We start from the raw sequence: 17,972 nt of genomic DNA on the forward strand, positions 1-17,972 counted from the left end.
TTGTAATGGTGATCTTTACCTATTACTGCTACTGTTGCTTTTGTTGTTGTTTTGTTTTATTTTGGGGCCATACTCAGCAATACTTGATGACTCTGCACTCAGAGATCACTCCTGGTGGTACTCAGTGGACAAGGATTTGAACTTGGTTCTAACTGCTGTATTCTCTCTGGTCCCAAGATAGTTTTTCTTGAACAAAACTTAGATGTGAGGGGAGAGAAAGAGAGGAAATATGAATTCAAGAGTGAACACAGGCTTCTCCAGAGTACAGGCTTCTCCAAGAAGACACCAGTCCCTGGGTGCAAGATGCATGCGCTACAGAATCTAAGAACTGGCCTACAGAACTAGTTTACCATGGCAGTGAAATGGGAGACAGGGTGTAAAATCACCCCATGTCATATTTCTTTTTTTTTTTTTTTTGGTTTTTGGGCCACACCCGGTGGTGCTCAGGGGTTACTCCTGGCTGTCTGCTCAGAAATAGCTCCTGACAGGCACGGGGAACCATATGGGACACCGGGATTCGAACCAAACACCTTTGGTCCTGGATCGGCTGCTTGCAAGGCAAACACCGCTGTGCTATCTCTCCGGGCCCCCCATGTCATATTTCTACCCCCAGGTGGACAGGTCTGAAGAAGGGTAGCCACAAAGAATGAACAAACCAAGCCAGTCAGGACAGAATCATGGAGTCAGTGACTTCTCACCTCATGGTCTCTGTGTGCCAAGCAAAACTGAAAACTTTATTTCCCAACCAGGAGGGGGAGAGTCAAGTGAGAAACAGATGGGCTTTTGTATATCAAAGGGACAGGTGAAAATGAAAGAGGAAATCTGGGAAATGTCTTTGTTTTAGGTAATAGTAGGGTGTCAACTAACATCCTTTCCATTAAAAAAAAAATGAGAAAGACTACAAAAGTTTTGTTCTATTGTTCTCCACCAGAGACAACCCTAGATCAGAACTTATAAAAGTGGTTGTTATTTTGCCTAGGCATAGTAAAAGTTGGGGAGATAAAAGGAAAAAAAAATCCTTTAGCAGTAAGGTGGAAACAAAACAAAACAGAACAAAAAAAGGGGCCAGAGAGATAGCATAGTGGTAAGGCATTTGCCTTAGGTCCCTCAAGCCTGCCAGGAGTGATTTCTGAGCATGGAGCCAGGAGTAACCCCTGAGCACTGCCGGTGTGACCCAAAAACAAAACAAAACAAAGCAGTAAAGTGGTAAGGAAAATTTCTAATTCCTAGTAATCATCACTTGCTGGTGAGGGTAGACTTGGCTGTAAAACCATCATAGGTTAGCAGTTTGTGTATCCATCATTCTCAAAACAATCACTTTTTCTATATCCTTGTCTTATACATATCACAAACTTTTTGTTTGTTTGTTTTTGGTTTTTGGGTCACACCTGGCGATGCTCAGGGGTTTCTCCTGGCTCAAAGCTCAGAAATCACTCATGACAGGCATGGGGTGGGGACCATATGGGCATGCTGGGATTTGAATAACCGTCAGTCCTGGATCTGCTTTGTGCAAGGCAAACACCTTACTGCTGTGCTATTTCTCCAGCCCCATCACAAACTTTTTTCATAAACTTCTTTGAACATAAACATTAGAACCTTTCTGTAGATATACTTTTTAAAATATAAATTTTTATTTAAGCACCATGATTACAAGCATGTTTGTTGTTGGATTTCAGTTATAAACAGAACACACCTTATTACCAGTGCAACATTCCCATCACAAATGCCCCCGTTCTCCCCCACCCTTGCCTGTATTCATGACAGGCATTCTACTTCTCTCATTCTTTAACATTGCCATGCTAGTTGTTAATGTACTTATTTCCCTGAAGGAGTTCACCTAAAGGAGTTGTGGTGAGCTTCAAATTGTGAGCCAGACCTTCTATCACTTCCAGTCATTAACTCTATTATCTCTCTGTAGATATACTTAATTTGAAAATTTTTAAACATTCTTACACCGAGTACTGTAAATGAGTCTATAGAATCCAAGTTCGTTTTCCATGGAGTTCCTAAATAAGATCATAAGAACATTTCTGCAGATATATATACAGTTTGAAAACACATTTGCTAGAACATTCTTATAATGAGCATTGTAATTAGAGTCTACAGTATATAAGTTCCTTTTCCACAGTCATATGGTGTTTGCCTTGCATACAGCTGACCTAGGATGGACTTGGGACTTGGATTCAATCCCCGTCATCCCATATGGTACCCTGAGCCAGGAGCGCTTTCTGAGCGCAGAGGCAGGAGTGACCCCTGAACACCACTGGGTGTGGCCCCAAAACAAAAATAAATATATAATACACATAAACATGACAGCAATTGGAAAACATTTGGCTGTGTGGGTAAAGCAAGCACCTACCCATTGTGCTGTCACTCCAGACATGGATTTCTCTTCTGTTGCTGTTGGTCGATGTGTGCCCTGAGCCTGCACCACACTGACTGACCAAACCTGGATCAGCTATATGTAAAACAAACGCCCTCCGCAATGTCCTCTTGCTCTGGCCTTAGGCCTAGGGGTCACTTCTGGCCCACAATCAGATCGAGTAATCCAGGTGAGCTTTTTAAAATTTTTTTTTAATTTTTTGGGCCACACCCAGTGATGCTCAGGGGTTACTCCTGGCTCTGCACCCAGAAATCGCTCCTGGGGATAGAACCTTGGTCCGTCCTAGGTTAGCGTGTGCAAGGCGAACTCCCTACCACTGTGCTATCACTCCGGCCCTGATTTAGAGTTTTTGCCTGGTTTGGTTCGAGAACATTACTGACTTATATAGTCTGAATCTAGGTATATTTCCTCCTCCTCCTTCTGTTTTCTGAGTTTAAGTGGAATTGTCATTATTTCTTTAAAAAATTTTGTCTTTGGGGCCGGGAAGGTGGCGCTAGAGATAAGGTGTCTGCCTTGTAAGCGCTACCAAGGAACAGACCGCGGTTCGATCCCCCGGCGTCCCATATGGTCCCCCCAAGCCAGGGGCGATTTCTGAGCACATAGCCAGGAGTAACCCCTGAGCGTCAAACGGGTGTGGCCCAAAAACCAAAAAAAAAAAAAATTTTTTGTCTTTAAGTCATCATGACTTACAGTAACAGAGTTACGCATGACTGGATTCTAGGTGTATAATGTTCCAAAACCAATCCCTTCACCAGTGCCTACTTCCCTCTTTAAACTTTTGGATCTGAGGCTACTTATTCATCTTTCGTTCGCATCATACAGGACTACCAAGTCATCGGTTTTCTCTTGGGTAAGTCTTGGCAGTTTGCAGAGTTCACAGGATTTGTCTGTAGGTAGGCACAACTGGGAACTATTGTGGCTTTCAAGGTCTGTCACAACCCAGTGATTATTTCCATAAAGTGTTAACATGTTTTTTCCTTCACCAAGCAAATAGAAGAGTTAGGTTGTCACGGGCTGCAGTGGTAGTTGGGGAGCATGTTTCTGCAGCTCGATGTCGGGGTCCTGCCAGTGACAGTGCTCAGGTTGCCAGTGGAGCCCCGGTTTCTGATCTCCTGAGACTGACAGTTCCCCCTGTAGCCCGCAGGGGCTCCTGAGCTCTGGGGAAAGAAAGCGAAGGCGCTGAAGATGTCCCTGAAGGAGTGGGAGGAGCAGCAGCTGCTGCCCTCGATCACCAGGTGGCAGTGCTGCTCGCCGACTTGCAGGACTCTGGAGAAGGGCATCATCAGGGGGTGACTTGGCATGGGGTTAGCACTGTACATTAGAGGAGTCACCTGGACGGTCAGAGCCATTGCACTGCCGGGAGGGCGCTTGCCTTGCACGCAGCTGACCCAAGTTCATCTCCGGCATCCCATATGGTCCCCCAGGCCTGCAGGACTGAATTTTGAGCGCTGAGCCAGGATAAGTAACCAAAATAAGTAAACAAACAAATAAAAGTAATAATAATAAATAAATAATAACAAATAAAAGTAAACCAAAATAAGTAAATAAACAAATCAATCAGAAAAGGCGTTTCAGGGGAGGCCTGAAGTCTTGTCCACAGTGCTAGTAACCAGTGGGGCCAGCTGTCAATCCTCCTGGCACCCCGGTCTCACTCCTTCTTCCCAGGTCACCATCACCCCATAGGGACCAGCCAGGAAAGACTTGGGATGGCCAGATAGGAAAGTCTCTGGGATGGGACCCACCAAGAAGTTCTCTATATTGGAGAACAGAAGGGTTTTGCCCTAAACTATTTTGCCCAATTTTTCTACAGTGATTCGGCCTTTCTAATGCTCAGAATTTTCATCCTTCGCTGCCCTCAGGCCTGTAAATCTGTCACTTCACTCAGGGTCCCAGATTGTCACCGGTTTCCCTCAGCAGGAGGTGGCCGAGGTGGAGAGATAGGGTAGGCTCCCTCCTCCTCCCCACCTCTCATAAAACACCACCCCCAAGTATTGGCAGCAAGATTTGTTTTATTTTTAATTTATTTTTGCAAGATTCGTTTTATATTTTGGTTTTGGGTCACACCCAGCGGCGCTCAGGGGTTCCTCCTGGCTCTACGCTCAGAAACAGCTCCTGGCAGGCTCGGGGGACCATCTGGGATGCCGGGATTCGAACCACCGTCCTCCTGCACGCTAGGCAAGCGCCCTACGGCCGCGGCTGCGGGGAGAGTCCCAGCGGGGAAAATCCCAGGTCCCCGGCCGAGGGGGCGGGACTTCCGGCGCCCGGCCGGCCGGCTGGGCTTGTCCCTCGCGAGCCGCCGTCTTGCGAGTGCGCCGGCGCGGGCCCGGCGCGGCGCGGACTGGCGCCATGGCGTTCCGGCAGGCGCTGCAGCTGGCGGCCTGCGGCCTGGCGGGGGGCTCGGCGGCGGTGCTCTTCTCGGCCGTGGCGGTGGGCAAGCCCCGCGGGGGCGGCGACGCGGAGCCGCGCGGCATCGAGCTGTCGGCGGGGCCGGGGCCGGGGCGCCCGAGGCCCGGCGTCTGGGACCCCAACTGGGACAGGTGCGCGGCCCGCCGGGACTGTCCTGCTCGCCCCAGACGCCAGATCGGCTGCAGGAGCCGCGGCAGCCTCGTTGCCCGCCTTTCCCTTCCCTTCCCTTCCCTTTTCCCTTCCCTTCCCTTCCCTTCCCCCTTCCCTTCCCTTCTCCCTTCCCTTCCCTTTTCCCTTCCCTTCCCTTTTCCCTTCCCTTCCCTTTTCCCTTCCCTTCCCTTTTCCCTTCCCTTCCCTTTTCCCTTCCCTTCCCTTTTCCCTTCCCTTCCCTTTTCCCTTCCCTTCCCTTCCCTTTTCCCTTCCCTTCCCTTTTCCCTTCCCTTCCCTTTTCCCTTCCCTTCCCTTTTTTCCTTCCCTTCCCTTTTCCCTTCCCTTCCCTTTTCCCTTCCCTCTTCCCTTCCCTTTTCCCTTCCCTCTTCCCTTCCCTTTTCTCTTCCCTCTTCCCTTCCCTTTTCCCTTCCCTCTTCCCTTCCCTTTTCCCTTCCCTCTTCCCTTCCCTTTTCCCTTCCCTCTTTCCTTCCCTCTTCCCTTCCCTTTTCCGTTCCCTTCCCTTCCCCCCCCTTCCCCTTCCTTCCCCCCCTTCCCCTCTCTTCCCCTCCCCTCCCCTCCCCTTCCTCTCCCCTTCCTCTCCCCTTCTCTCCCCTTCTCTCCCCTTCCTTTTCCTTCTCTGGAAACCAGGTTCCTTCCCGCCTGGCCTACTCTTGCTTCTCAACAAGGAGTCCCCCAGACTTTCTGGGAAGAGACCAGCACTCTGCATTGATCTGCACAATGTGCCTGCTTGGTTAGGTCGGTAGATGGCTGAAAGCATCTGTCAAAGTAAGAGAGAAGCTTTGAGTGAGGGAACCCTGGGATCCATCCATGTTGCCTGGCAGACACAAAAGCAAAGCTGCCTAGCATTGGAGATCTGGGGTTTTCTTTTTCCTTTTTTTTTTTTTTTTTTTCTTTCGGTTTTTGGGTTACACCCGGCAGCGCTCAGGGGTTACTCCTGGCTCTATGCTCAGAAATCGGTCCTGGCAGGCTAGGGGATCATATGGGATGCCGGGAATCGAACCACCGTCCTTCTGCATGCAAGGCAAATGCCTTACTTCCATGCTATCTCTCCGGCCCCTTTATTTATTTATTTATTTATTTATTTATTTATTTATTTATTTATTTATTTATTTATTTATTTGGTTTTTGGGCCACACCCGTTTGATGCTCAGGGGTTACTCCTGGCTATGTGCTCAGAAATCGCCCCTGGCTTGGGGGGACCATATGGGACGCCGGGGGATCGAACCGAGGTCCTTCCTTGGCTAGCGCTTGCAAGGCAGACACCTTACCTCCAGCGCCACCTACCCGGCCCACCTTTATTTATTTTTTGTTGGTGTGTGTGTGTGTGTTTAACTTTGTGATTTTTGTATCCTGCTTTGGTATTACTTCTGGCTCTGTGCAGGGCTGATCATGTGGTGCTGCGAATTTTGCAAAAGGTTGGCCCTTTGCAAGGTGAACAGTCTTCTGGTCTTCTCCACTGCCCTCTCTAACCTGGTGTATTTTGTTTTTGTCTTGGATCACATCTGCTGTTGCTAACTCCTGGCAGTCTCAGTGGATCGCGTGGGGGTTCTAGAGACTGAGTGCTGGCATAATCTCTGCTGTACGCAAAGCAAGCACCTTACCTACTCCAGCCCCAGTGTTCTTCATCTTAATCAGAATGAGTTTATTGGTTTGGGGGCCACACCCAGAGGTGCTCAGGGCTGACTCTTGGCTTTGAGATCGGGATCATTCCTAGCAATGCTTGGGTGACCGAAGGGGGTGCAGGGGTTGAACCTAGGTCAGCTATGTGCAAGGCTAACACCCTCCCTTCTGTACTGTCTCTCTGGCTTTTACTGTAGTGACTTAGATTTGAGTGTTCACAGATCAGTGGCTGTGCTTGGCAAGGCTCCTTCCTTGTTTCCCGGCTTTCCCCTTCTTTGCCCCTGATCACTGTGCTTTGCGCTGGAATTGGAGTTGCACAAGCACTTCGTGTGTTTTGTTGACCACCAGTTGCTCTAAAAAAGGCCTGGCTCTCGGCTTTCTGGGTAGAAGGTGTATGTGGTGAAGATGGGCAGATGTGGTAGAGAACAGCGCTGGGGGCTTCTCCCAGGCTGTTTGCGAAGACGAGAAGCCAACCATCTTGGCTCAAAGGCTCCAGGAGACTTGGAGTATGCATACCATCTCCTGTTTCAACACCAGGCGAGAACCACTGTCTCTGGTCAACCTGCGGAAGAGGAGTTTGGAGTCTGGAGAGGAGGAGTTGCCTTCCAGGCTGGACCACTACAAAGCCAAGGCTACCCGGCACATCTTCCTCATCAGGCACTCCCAGTACCACGTGGAGGCCTCCCAGGAAAAGGACCGCACCCTGACGCCCCTGGGTACGAGACTGGTTTCTGTGGGACTCAGGGATTGTTGGGCTTTGAGAGTAATAGCAGCCTGACAGACAAGCTTTTGTTTTGTTTTGTTTTGACCCACACCTGGCTGTTCTTGGCAAGTCCCAAGTCCCACCAGAATGTCAGTCCCTGCAGTGTTTGGGGGAACCTTGTGGAGCTGGAAACCAGATCTGTGCCTCCTGCATGTAAAGCACTACTTAACTCATTGAGTCTCTGACCCAACACAGATTAAAAAAATATTTTCCCCTCCCCTAACAAATAAAAATTTATAAAGAGTTTCGGGGCCAGAGATAGCATGGAGATGCATGCAGAGGGATGGTGGTTCGAATCCCAGCATCCCATGTGGTCTCCTGAGCCTGCCAGGAGCGATTTGTGAGCGTAGAGCCAGGAGGAACCCCTGAGCGCTGCCAGGTGCGACCCAAAAACAAAAAACAACCAGGGGCCCAGAGAGATAGCACAGCTGCGTTTGCCTTGCAAGCAGCCAATCCAGGACCAAAGGTGATTGGTTCGAATCCCGGTGTCCCATATGGTCCCCCATGCCTGCCAGGAGCTATTTCTGAGCAGACAGCCAGGAGTAACCCCTGAGCAACGCCGGGTGTGCCCCAGAAACAAAACAAAAACAAAAAAACAACCACCAAAAAAATATTAAAGAGTTTTAAGTCTGTCTGTAGGGAAAGATACTTCATTCTGCTTGATTTAACTTAATATTAAGGTTTATTCAGCATTTGCAGATCATTGTGTCTGGACTTAGCTTTGGAGTCTGTAGATGAGGGAGCAGATCTCTCATCCCTGCTGCAGTGTTCCTTGCATAGTGCTGCCAAGATGGCCGTGGTCTCTGCCTGTGCAAATGTGTCCAAAGGAGAAGTTTCTAGGGAAGAAAATGCAAGATGGTCTCAGGTAGTTTGTATGTGTTGCTGACATTGAATTCAGGGCAAGTTTGGCAACCTAAAATAGTTCCTTTGAATGAATAAGAGACATTTGTGTAGGGGCCAGAGTGATAGTACAGCGATTAGGGCATTTGCCAAGACGGTGGTTGACCCCTGTATCTCTTATGGTCGCCGAACCTTTCAGGAGTGATTCCTGAACGTAGAGCCAGGAATAATTCCTGAGTATCCCCACGTGTAGCCCCAACACCTTCCCTGCCCCCCCAAAGAGAACCAAAGTTAATGCATTTAATTAAGCATTTGCCTTTGCATCAGTTTGTGCTTATTGTCCCTGAGATCAGTCTATTGCAATCAGTGGGTCTCTGAGTTGACACACAATCTTTTTTTTTGTTTGTTTGTTTGGTTTTTGTTTTTGGTTCACACCCAGCTGTGCTCAGGGGTTACTCTTGGCTCTATGCTCAGAAATCGCACCTGGTAGGCTTGGGGGACCATATGGATTGCTGGGATTTGAACCACCCTCCTTCTGCATGCAAGGCAAATTTCCTACCTCCATGCTATCTCTGGCCAGACCCCAGAATCTTTTTGGAGTCAAGTAGGAAAGGTGTGAGAGGCCCTGAGGGAGGAAACAGCCCTTCCCATTGCTTACTGTTCTTCCCTGTGGTGCTAACAATCCCTGGAGAGTCTATTTGATTTTACCAGTTGAATGCCTCAGGAGGGCCTGCCTAGTGGTACTGCCATGTCTGTGATGTAAGAGACTACATGTGATTCTCTGTTAATCCCATCTTCAAGGGCGGGAACAAGCTGAACTCACTGGTCTCCGGCTTGCAAGTTTGGGGTTGAAATTTAATAAAATTGTCCATTCCTCTATGACCCGAGCGATAGAAACCACTGACATCATCAGCAAGCACCTTCCAGGTGAGTCCCTGGGGTGCAGAAGAAATGGGGAGAGGAGGAAGGTGGGGCCCGGCTGACATTGCTTCCTGCAGGCGTCAGCAGAGTCAGCACAGACTTGCTGAGGGAAGGCGCCCCCATTGAACCTGACCCACCTGTGTCTCACTGGAAGCCAGAGGCCGTGGTAAGAACTTGCCCGTGTTTGTGCTGGCTCCTCTTCCCACCTCTTCTATGTCTCTGTTCCTTTGGTGATAGTTGTCTCCTGGCCACCTCCGTGCTGCCATTCCTTTTTCTGCCTTCAGCAGTATTACGAAGATGGAGCCCGGATCGAGGCTGCCTTCCGTAACTACATCCACCGGGCAGATGCCAAGCAGCAAGAGGACAGTTTTGAGATCTTCATCTGCCATGCCAATGTCATCCGCTACATCGTGTGTCGGTGAGGGTCTTCATAAGCACTTGGCCCACTTCTTCCCCTGACAGCCTGGGACTACTCACCGTCCTGCCTCTCTCATCATCTTGATAATTTGAGGGGAAATGATGTTTTTGTTTTTGGTGTATGGGCCACATCTGGTGGTGCTCAGGCCTTACTCTTGGCTTAGTGCTCAGGGATCACACCTGGCTGGCTATTTGGTGGCTTAGAAAGAAGCGGCAGTAATGTTGGTCTCGTTAGCAAACATGAATTACTTTACTAGAAAGCAGCTCCTGTGTGCTGCAGCAGGAAAAGATACGGGCTGTATTTCTTTTTTTTTTTTTGCTTTTTTTGGGGCCACACCCGGCGTTGCTCTCTCTGGGCCCATATGGGCTGTATTTCTATGAAACTAGTGTGCTTCTGTCTCACGTGCAGATCTGGGTTGATCCTTTTCTAAAAGCTGGCTGGGCTCTGGTCTTCCCCGTATTGATGGAGGGGGTTACTATTCGGCAGTAGCACTCCCCTCTACATGTGAACTCATAAAGACAACTCCCCATTCTGGCATGTTCTCCTTTCTTCCCCAGGGCTCTGCAGTTCCCACCAGAAGGCTGGCTCCGTCTTTCCCTCAACAACGGCAGCATCACCCACTTGGTAGTTCGGCCTGATGGCCGAGTTGCGCTTAGGACCCTTGGGGACACAGGCTTCATGCCTCCTGACAAGATCTCACGATCCTGAGGCCTGCCCGAGGCCTGCACTCCGCTCTCGCCCTCCACTCAGCTCTCCTGTGGTGTCTTCCTTCGCAGGTCAACTCTGGTTACATTTCCTTTCTCCAGGACAAAAAAGAACTCCTTAAGTGTGATGTGATAGCACTGGAGGCCCAGGATGAAAAAGGGAATCAGTCAGACCATCTTCTCGTACCTTCTTGTGTCCCAGGGCTAGCCTGTGGGATTTACGGAGACCTGTGTTGGGGATTGGACAGATACCTTCACTGCATGGACCTTGCACTGAACGTCTTAGCTCATGGTCACAACCAGCCATTAACCCCCAGACTTGTTGGCTGAGCCCATCAGCATCAGAGCCGTGGAGCGGTGTATTTGAGCTTCCATTTGGAAAAGCTTCCGTATTTCCTTTACACCCTTTTGTTTAAACTTAAGTACTTGTCAGATGTGTTCTTTAATTGGCTTCTTGCTTTGAAAACCAGTCTCACACTCCAAAATTATGGAGCACGTCAGTTAGACCTGAACTAAACTTTCTGGGTCTTTCCAGCACACGAGCACCTGGACAGGTGAGAGGGGGAAAGATAATAACCCGAGGCGGCCTGTTTTAATAAAATATCCGGCAGTTCAGTTTTAATTTGCTCCTTCAAAACCATAAATTTATGGATTATGATATTTGATGTATCCATCCCACGTGTTAATTATGGAAAATCGTGAAGTAATTTCTGTGAAGTGGTTATAAACTTTTTCTGCAATCAGTGCAACTAGTTGGAATATTTGATCCATTTCTCTTGTCAACTTTGGGAATAACTATAAAATAAAAATTTATTTTACTGTTTTTTTAAAAGCTTTGACTTTTATTTTATTTGGGCTTTTCAGCCACACCTAGCTGGTAGGCATTATAGTGGTGGGAATGGAATCAGTGCTGATCATGTACAAGGGAAGCACGTTAATCCTGTATTCTCTAGCTTATTATTTTTTTTATTTTGGGACATACCTGGTGGTGCTCAGGTATGCTAAGATTTCTTCTGGCTCTGTGCTCAGAAATCGCTCCTGGCTGCTCCCACAACCTTACTCCAGGGGCTTTTGCCTGTACAGTGCCCTGGCATTGCCTGAGGGTACAAGAAAAGCACATTTTCCTCCCCAGGAAGACTGTTTCCGTTGGGGCCTACAAGGTGAGCTGACAGTTGCTATTGGGTGGGTGTTATATATGGAGGCTTTTTATATATCCCTGTAATATCCTTTTCTCTGCCTGTTGTCCCACCTCCGATCTTCCAGGTGGGGGCGCTGTTGAGAGCCTAATAAGTAGTTTTCTAGCAAATAAAAAATCGCTCCTGGCAAGTTTGGGGGACCATATGGAATGCCAGGAATCAAACCTGGATTCATCCTGGGTTGGCCTGCATGCAAGGCAAACATCCTACTGCTGAGCTATTGCTCTGGCCCCTCTATAGCTTATTTAAAAAATAAAAAGTATTTTCTTTGAGCTTCTCCCAGTGGTGCTCAGGGACGATTTGTAATACATTGTGCAGGATTTTGAAGACGGTGGAAGGCCTGTTCCCAAAAATACTGGGGGACCATGTGATGTTAGGGATCTACCTGGGTCCACTTGCATACAAATCGTGTTCCAGCCCATTGCATGCTCTTTTATTTTTTTTAACCAGGTATTTGCCACCAGGATCATTTTTTTGAGGGGGGGCACACCCAGCAGCGCTCAGGGATTCTTCCTGGCTCTGCATTCAGAAATTGCTCCTGGAAGGCCCAGGAGGCAATATGGAATGCTGGGAATCAAACCCGGGTCTGTTCAAGGTTGGCTGCATGCAAGGAGCCACCAGGATCTTTAGGAGCCTGGAAATTTGAGCACATCTTCTAGAAATACTTTTTCATCTTTAGGCCATGCCTTGTACTGCTGAGGGACTATTCCTGGCTCTGCTTAGGGAACCATGTGTTATGGGAGACTGAATCTGGGATAGGACTCTAGCCCTTGAGCTATCATCTGGGCCCAAAATAGTTTCAGGCAATATGCCAGTGGCTGGACTTTACGCCCACATGGAACTGATGCTGAACCCCGTTGGACCTATATCATAAGGCAGAGAAGTGGGTTGGGATTGGCCACGTCTTTTTAGGTTTTTGGGTCACACCCGGCAGCACTCGGGTACTCCTGGCTCTATGCTCAGAAATCTCTCCTGGCAGGCCTGGGGAACCATGACAGGATTTGAACCACTGTCCTGCAAGCAAGGCCTTACCTCCATGCCATCTCTCTGGCCCTTCCTTTTTTTTTTTTTTTTTTTTTTTGCGTTACACCAGGCAGTGCTCGGGTTCCTCCTGGTTCTACACTCAGAAATCACTTCTGGCACGCTTGGGGGACCATATGGGATGCCGGGATTTGAACCACCGTCCTGCATGAAAGGCAAATGCCCTATCTCCATGCTATCTCTCCGGAGAGATCTGCCTTTTCTACATGTTCTGGCCTCCAAAGTAGGGCAGAGGGGCTGCAGCAATAGTACAGGTGGTAGGATTGTACATGATTGAATTGGGTTTGTTCATGTCATCTTGAGTACTACCAGGATTCCTGAATGTAGAGCCAGGAGCAATCCCTTAGTATTGCTGGATGTAGCCCAAACAAACAAAACAGTAAAAGTAGGGCAGATTGACAGTAGGCGAGCAGCTAAGGAGTGTGGGAGGGAAGGTGTTTTTTGTTTTGTTTTTAGGTCACATCCAGTGATGGTACTCAGTGATTACACCTAGTAACACATGAAAGGCGAGAGCACTGCCTGCTATATCTCCAGCAAAAGGATATTTGGACAGAGTCAGTTATTGCGATACCCTGATATGTGTCAAAGCATGAGTTTTGGGGAGAGATAGTACAGTAGATAAGGCACTTGCCTTAAACGCAAATGACCTATGGGGCCGGAGAGATAGCATGGAGGTAAAGGCGTTTGCCTTTCATGCAGAAGGGCAGTGGTTCTAATTCCGGCATCCCATATGGTCCCCTGTGCCTGCCAGGGGTGATTTCTGAGCATGGAGCCAGGAGTAACCCCTGAGTGCTGCTGAGTGTGACCCAACCCCCCCCCCCCCCAAATGCAACTGACCCAGCTTCCATCTCTGGCATCCCATATGGTCTCCCAAGCACTGCCAGGAGTGATTCCCTAAACAGAGCCAGGAGTAAGCCCTAAGCACCAATGGGTGTGGCCCCAAATGAAACTGCTCTGGGAAGCTGTGTGCCACAAACAAGCCTGAACTAAAACCAGTGGAACAGGCAGTGGGTCCCTAACCTGTTTATCCAAAATACTTGGAGCCTGGAAGACAGTAAAACATGCTGGAGCAAAAGCTTTGCATGCTAGAACCCTGTCAGTAGCCCAAGTACTAGCTAGATGTGATCTAAAATCAAAACCTGGGGCTGGCGCGACAGCACAGCTGTAAGGCATTTGCCTTGCATGTGGCCAACAAAGAACAGACCCTTGGTTCAAATCCCATCATCCCATATGGTCTCGAGCCTGCCAGGAGCGACTTCTGAGCGCAGAGCCAGGAGTAATCTGTGAAAGTTGCCATTGTAACCCAATAAAAAATTAGGGGCTGGAGCAATAGTGCAGCGGTAGGGTGTTTGCCTTGCACTTGCCTGCATCCCACATGGTCCCCCTAGCCAGGAGTGATTTCTGAGTGCACAGCCAGAGCGTTACCGGATGTGGCCCAAAAGCTATTAAAAAAAAAAAAATCAGGGCCCGGAGAGATAGCACAGCGGCATTTGCCTTGCAAGCAGCCGATCCAGGACCAAAGGTGGTTGGTTCGAATCCCGGTGTCCCACATGGTCCCCCATGCCTGCCAGGAGCTATTTCTGAGCAGACAGCCAGGAGTAACCCCTGAGCATCACCGGGTGTGGCCCAAAAACCAAAAAAAAAAAAAAAAAAAAAAAGATAAAAAGTTGGGCCGGGCGGTGGCGCAAGAGGTAAGGTGCCTGCCTTGCCTGCGCTAGCCTTGGACGGACCGCGGTTCGATCCCCCGGTGTCCCATATGGTACCCCAAGCCAGGAGTGACTTCTGAGCGCATAGCCAGGAGTAACCCCTGAGCGTCACCGGGTGTGGCCTAAAAACCAAAAAAAAAAAAAAAAAAATCAAAACCTAAAATTTCTTGAGTGCTGGCTGGAGAGAGAATGCTAGAATTAAGGAACTTGTCATGTGTCCTGCTGATCCCATTAATGTCCCCACCACCACATACAGTAAGCTCCTGAGCATCAGGAATAGCCCCTGATCACCTGACAACTACCTTGTCCCCCTTCCTCCTCCTCCTCCTCCTCAAAAAAAAAAAAAACAAAAAAAAAAAAAACGGGGGCCAGAGAGATAGCATGGAGGTAAGGCATTTGCCTTTCATGCAGAAGGATGGTTCGAATCCTGGCATCCCATATGGTCCCGAGCCTGCCAGGAGCGATTTCTGAGCATAGAGCCAGGAGTAACCCCTGAGTGCTGCTGAGTGTGACCCCCCCCCAAAAAAAAAAAAACCCCAACAAAATAAACCCATAAAATTTCTCTGGAACAGTCAAAAAGGAACATAGTGGCCAGGGAAAGGAATCCTATGGTCTCTCAAGCCGCAACCAGCTGCAATCCCCAAACACTGAGCTGGATGTGGTCCAAACACCAAAAATCAAATGATTAAGTGCTCTTTATGAGAATGAAAGCTAGAGAATACTTCAGCCCTACTCTCGGCACTACATCCAGGAATAATTCATGGCGATCTGTCCTTTCTTGCAACATGCTCTGGGCGTGCACTTCAGAATGCCTTGATGTCTGCTTTCCCAGAAATGGAGAAGGGTCTTTCCAGTCCTAGCACTGTAGTTTGTGGCATAGGGAAGCGAGGGCTAAACAGGCTAACCTTCTGAGGTTTAGAGGGAGTGCCCACTGCCTGCCCTACAGTAACCAACTTGAGATTACATGCCAAGTGTCAGAATCACTAAGAAGATCCATTTCCAGGTCAGGGATGTAGCTGGAAGAGAGCACCTGCTTTGCATGGCTGAGGTTCTGAGAATAAAAAAAGGGGGGGGGGAAAAAACCCTCCATAGTCATAAAATCTGTGCAAGTTGAACGGACACCAAAAGAGATTTTCACGTTTGATACTAGGAGAGAAGCTGAACCAGCAAATAAGACTTATGTGATCATAGAATTTCATAGAAGCACTGTTTTCTATTTCAATAAAAGTACTTTACCTCAGTGGAGGGGGTTCTTTATGAGAGCTTAGAATTATACCACATGATTTTAAAAATAATTTATTTAAACTACATAGTTAAAAAAAACCATAAAAACCACCTAGAAATACAAGTTAATGCATTTGATGAAACCAGAACCACTTCATAAGAACAAGTGGATAAACAGTTGAAGTCCCAACATTTCAGAAAGCAGGAAGATCAGTCTGCTTATTTGAGGCATAAGTACCAATTTTAATTGTTTATTTTGAGGGGGTGCTCCCCCCGAGCCCAGCTATGCTCAAGGATTACTTCTGGCTCTGCACTTGAAAATTATTCTTAATGGTAGTCGTGTCCATATGGGATACCAGGGATCGAACCTGGGTTAGCTGCTTGCCAGGAAAGCGCCCTACCTGCTGGACAGATTCTCTGGCCTCATCAACTTTGAGTTCTATCTGAACACTGACAATTAACAGGACAATGTGTGTTGGGGCCGGAGAGATGGCACGGAGGTAGTGTGTTTGCCTTGCATGCAGAAGGACGGTGGTTTGAATCCCGGCATCCCATGTGGTCCCCTGAGCCTGTTTGGAGCGATTTCTGAGTGTAGAGCCAGGAGGAACCCCTAAGCACTGCCGGGTGTGACCCAAAAACCAAAACAACCACCACAAAAACAAAACAAAAAACAAACATAAAACCCCAAAACAGGACAATGTGTCAAGATTTTTTTTTTTTTTTTTTGGTTTTTGGGCCACACCCGGTAATGCTCAGGGGTTACTCCTGGCTATGCGCTCAGAAGTCGCTCCTGGCTTGGGGGACCATATGGGACGCCGGGGGATCGAACCGCGGTCCTTCTCCTAGGCTAGCGCAGGTAAGGCAGGCACCTTACCTCCAGCGCCACCGCCCGGCCCCGTGTCAAGATTTTTTAAGAATATATCACTGAGGGGGCCGGAGAGATAGCATGGAGGTAAGGCGTTTGCCTTTCATGCAGGAGGTCATCGGTTCGAATCCCGGCGCCCCATATGGTCCCCTGTGCCTGCCAGGAGCAATTTCTGAGCCTGGAGCCAGGAATAACCCCTGAACACTGCCAGGTGTAACCCAAAAACCAAAAAAAAAAAAAAGAAAAAAAAAAGAATATATCACTGCACATTTATCTGTATTGATTTCTTTTGAAAACAAAAAAGCCTTTAAAAATACCTTTGGTGGGCCCAGAGAGATAGCACAGCGGTGTTTGCCTTGCAAGCAGCCGATCCAGGACCAAAGGTGGTGTGTTCGAATCCCGGTGTCCAATATGGTCCCCCGAGCCTGCCAGGAGCTATTTCTGAGCAGACAGTCAGGAGTAACCCCTGAGCACCGCTGGGTGTGACCCAACCCCCCCCCCAAATACCTTTGGTGGGCCGGAGAGATAGCACAGTGGCGTTTGCCTTGCAAGCAGCCGATCCAGGACCAAAGGTGGTTGGTTCGAGCAGACAGCCAGGAGTAACCCCTGAGCACTGCCGGGTGTGGCCCAAAAACCAAAAAAAAAAAAAAAAAAAAAAAAAAATACCTTTGGTATTTAAAATTGTTTTTTCTTTTGGCTCAGGCTTACAACAGACTATGCTTGGGATCACTTCTAGTGAACTCAGGGGTTCAGTACAGGGTGCTGAGAATCGAACCTGGGACAGCAGTGTGCCAATGCAAGCACCATAATATTACAGCTCCAGCCCTTAGAATTTTCTTAAATATAGCTTGTCTATTACACAAATGAAAACACCCTGTGTAACTTTTTGAATTAAAATATAAATCTGGATCCTAATATTCCTGACCGCTTTTATATGTAAGTTAAGCTTTCGGGGCTGGAAAGATAGCGCAGTGGTAGGGCATTTGTCTTGCATGCAGAAGGACGGTGATATGCTCCTCCGAGCCTGCCAGGGGCGATTTCTGAGCATAGAGCCAGAAGTAGCCCCTGAGCGCTCCCGGGTGTGATCCAAAATCAAAAAATTAAAAAAAAAAAAAAAAAAAAAAAGTTAAGCTTTCAATAGGGTTCAGTTCAGAATTCTTTTGAAAAAGGAATCTTAGTATTATCATAGCATACTCTCAAAAGGCAAGTTTGGGAAAATAAATGGTTTTCAAAAGGCACTGAAGTTATTAGCAAAAGCATCGGCAGATGCTGGATATAGTCATAAAGCCACGTGTATAAGCCCTCATGTATAAATCTGGAGAAATTCAACTTCCACACAGTTGTCTGGCCACAGGTATCCCTACAGCACAGATGACTATGGGTAATACCCATGTTCTGTGTGGGTTAGAAGCAAGGGACAGGCTGAAATAAAATACCCTCAAGTAACTTTCAAGTCACCCTCTAGGGCTGGAGAAATAATACAGTAGGCAAGGTTTTGCCTTGCATGCAACATACTTGGTTTGATTCCCCAGAACCCCACATGGCAGCCCAAGCCCACCAGGAGTAATTCCTGAGTGAAGAGTATGGACTAAATCCTAAACAAGCTCAGGTGTGAGCCCCCCAAAAGTCAAACAAATAAACCAAAGTAAACTTCTAGTTTCTGTACTAAAAAGCATTATTATTTTTATGGGGGAAAAAACCCCCCTCAACATTT

At 48.1% G+C, this 17,972-nt stretch overlaps 1 protein-coding gene and 1 non-coding gene across 3 annotated transcripts; both read left to right on the top strand.

The window, feature by feature from the left end:
* The first annotated feature begins 4,729 nt into the window (after positions 1–4,729).
* On the top strand, positions 4,730–11,058 carry PGAM5 (PGAM family member 5, mitochondrial serine/threonine protein phosphatase). 2 transcript variants are annotated; one of them, XM_049769255.1, is made up of 6 exons: positions 4,730–4,920; positions 7,118–7,296; positions 8,985–9,110; positions 9,182–9,270; positions 9,389–9,522; positions 10,080–11,058. In XM_049769255.1, the coding sequence occupies exons 1-6, from the start codon at positions 4,730–4,732 to the stop codon at positions 10,228–10,230; spliced, it is 870 nt and encodes a 289-aa protein (XP_049625212.1). In that variant the 3' UTR covers positions 10,231–11,058. The 2 variants fall into 2 exon arrangements, with proteins under 2 accessions (XP_049625212.1, XP_049625213.1); XM_049769256.1 differs by having other exon boundaries at positions 9,392–9,522.
* Positions 11,059–11,271: 213 nt separating this feature from the next.
* LOC126002762 (small nucleolar RNA SNORA49) lies at positions 11,272–11,399 on the top strand. Its single transcript, XR_007493402.1, has one exon. It is a non-coding gene; the product is annotated as a small nucleolar RNA SNORA49 (small nucleolar RNA).
* The last annotated feature ends 6,573 nt before the right edge of the window (positions 11,400–17,972 follow it).

Source organism: Suncus etruscus, chromosome 2 (genome assembly GCF_024139225.1).
Source record: "Suncus etruscus isolate mSunEtr1 chromosome 2, mSunEtr1.pri.cur, whole genome shotgun sequence".
Taxonomy (NCBI): domain Eukaryota; kingdom Metazoa; phylum Chordata; class Mammalia; order Eulipotyphla; family Soricidae; genus Suncus; species Suncus etruscus.

Coding starts and splice junctions, on each gene's coding strand:
- PGAM5 (XM_049769255.1), top strand. CDS start 4,730: ATGGCGTTCCGGCAGGCGCTGCAGCTGGCGGCCTGCGGCCTGGCGGGG. Junction 4,921..7,117: donor TGGGACCCCAACTGGGACAG/GTGCGCGGCCCG, acceptor TTTCAACACCAG/GCGAGAACCACTGTCTCTGG. Junction 9,111..9,181: donor CATCAGCAAGCACCTTCCAG/GTGAGTCCCTGG, acceptor TGCTTCCTGCAG/GCGTCAGCAGAGTCAGCACA.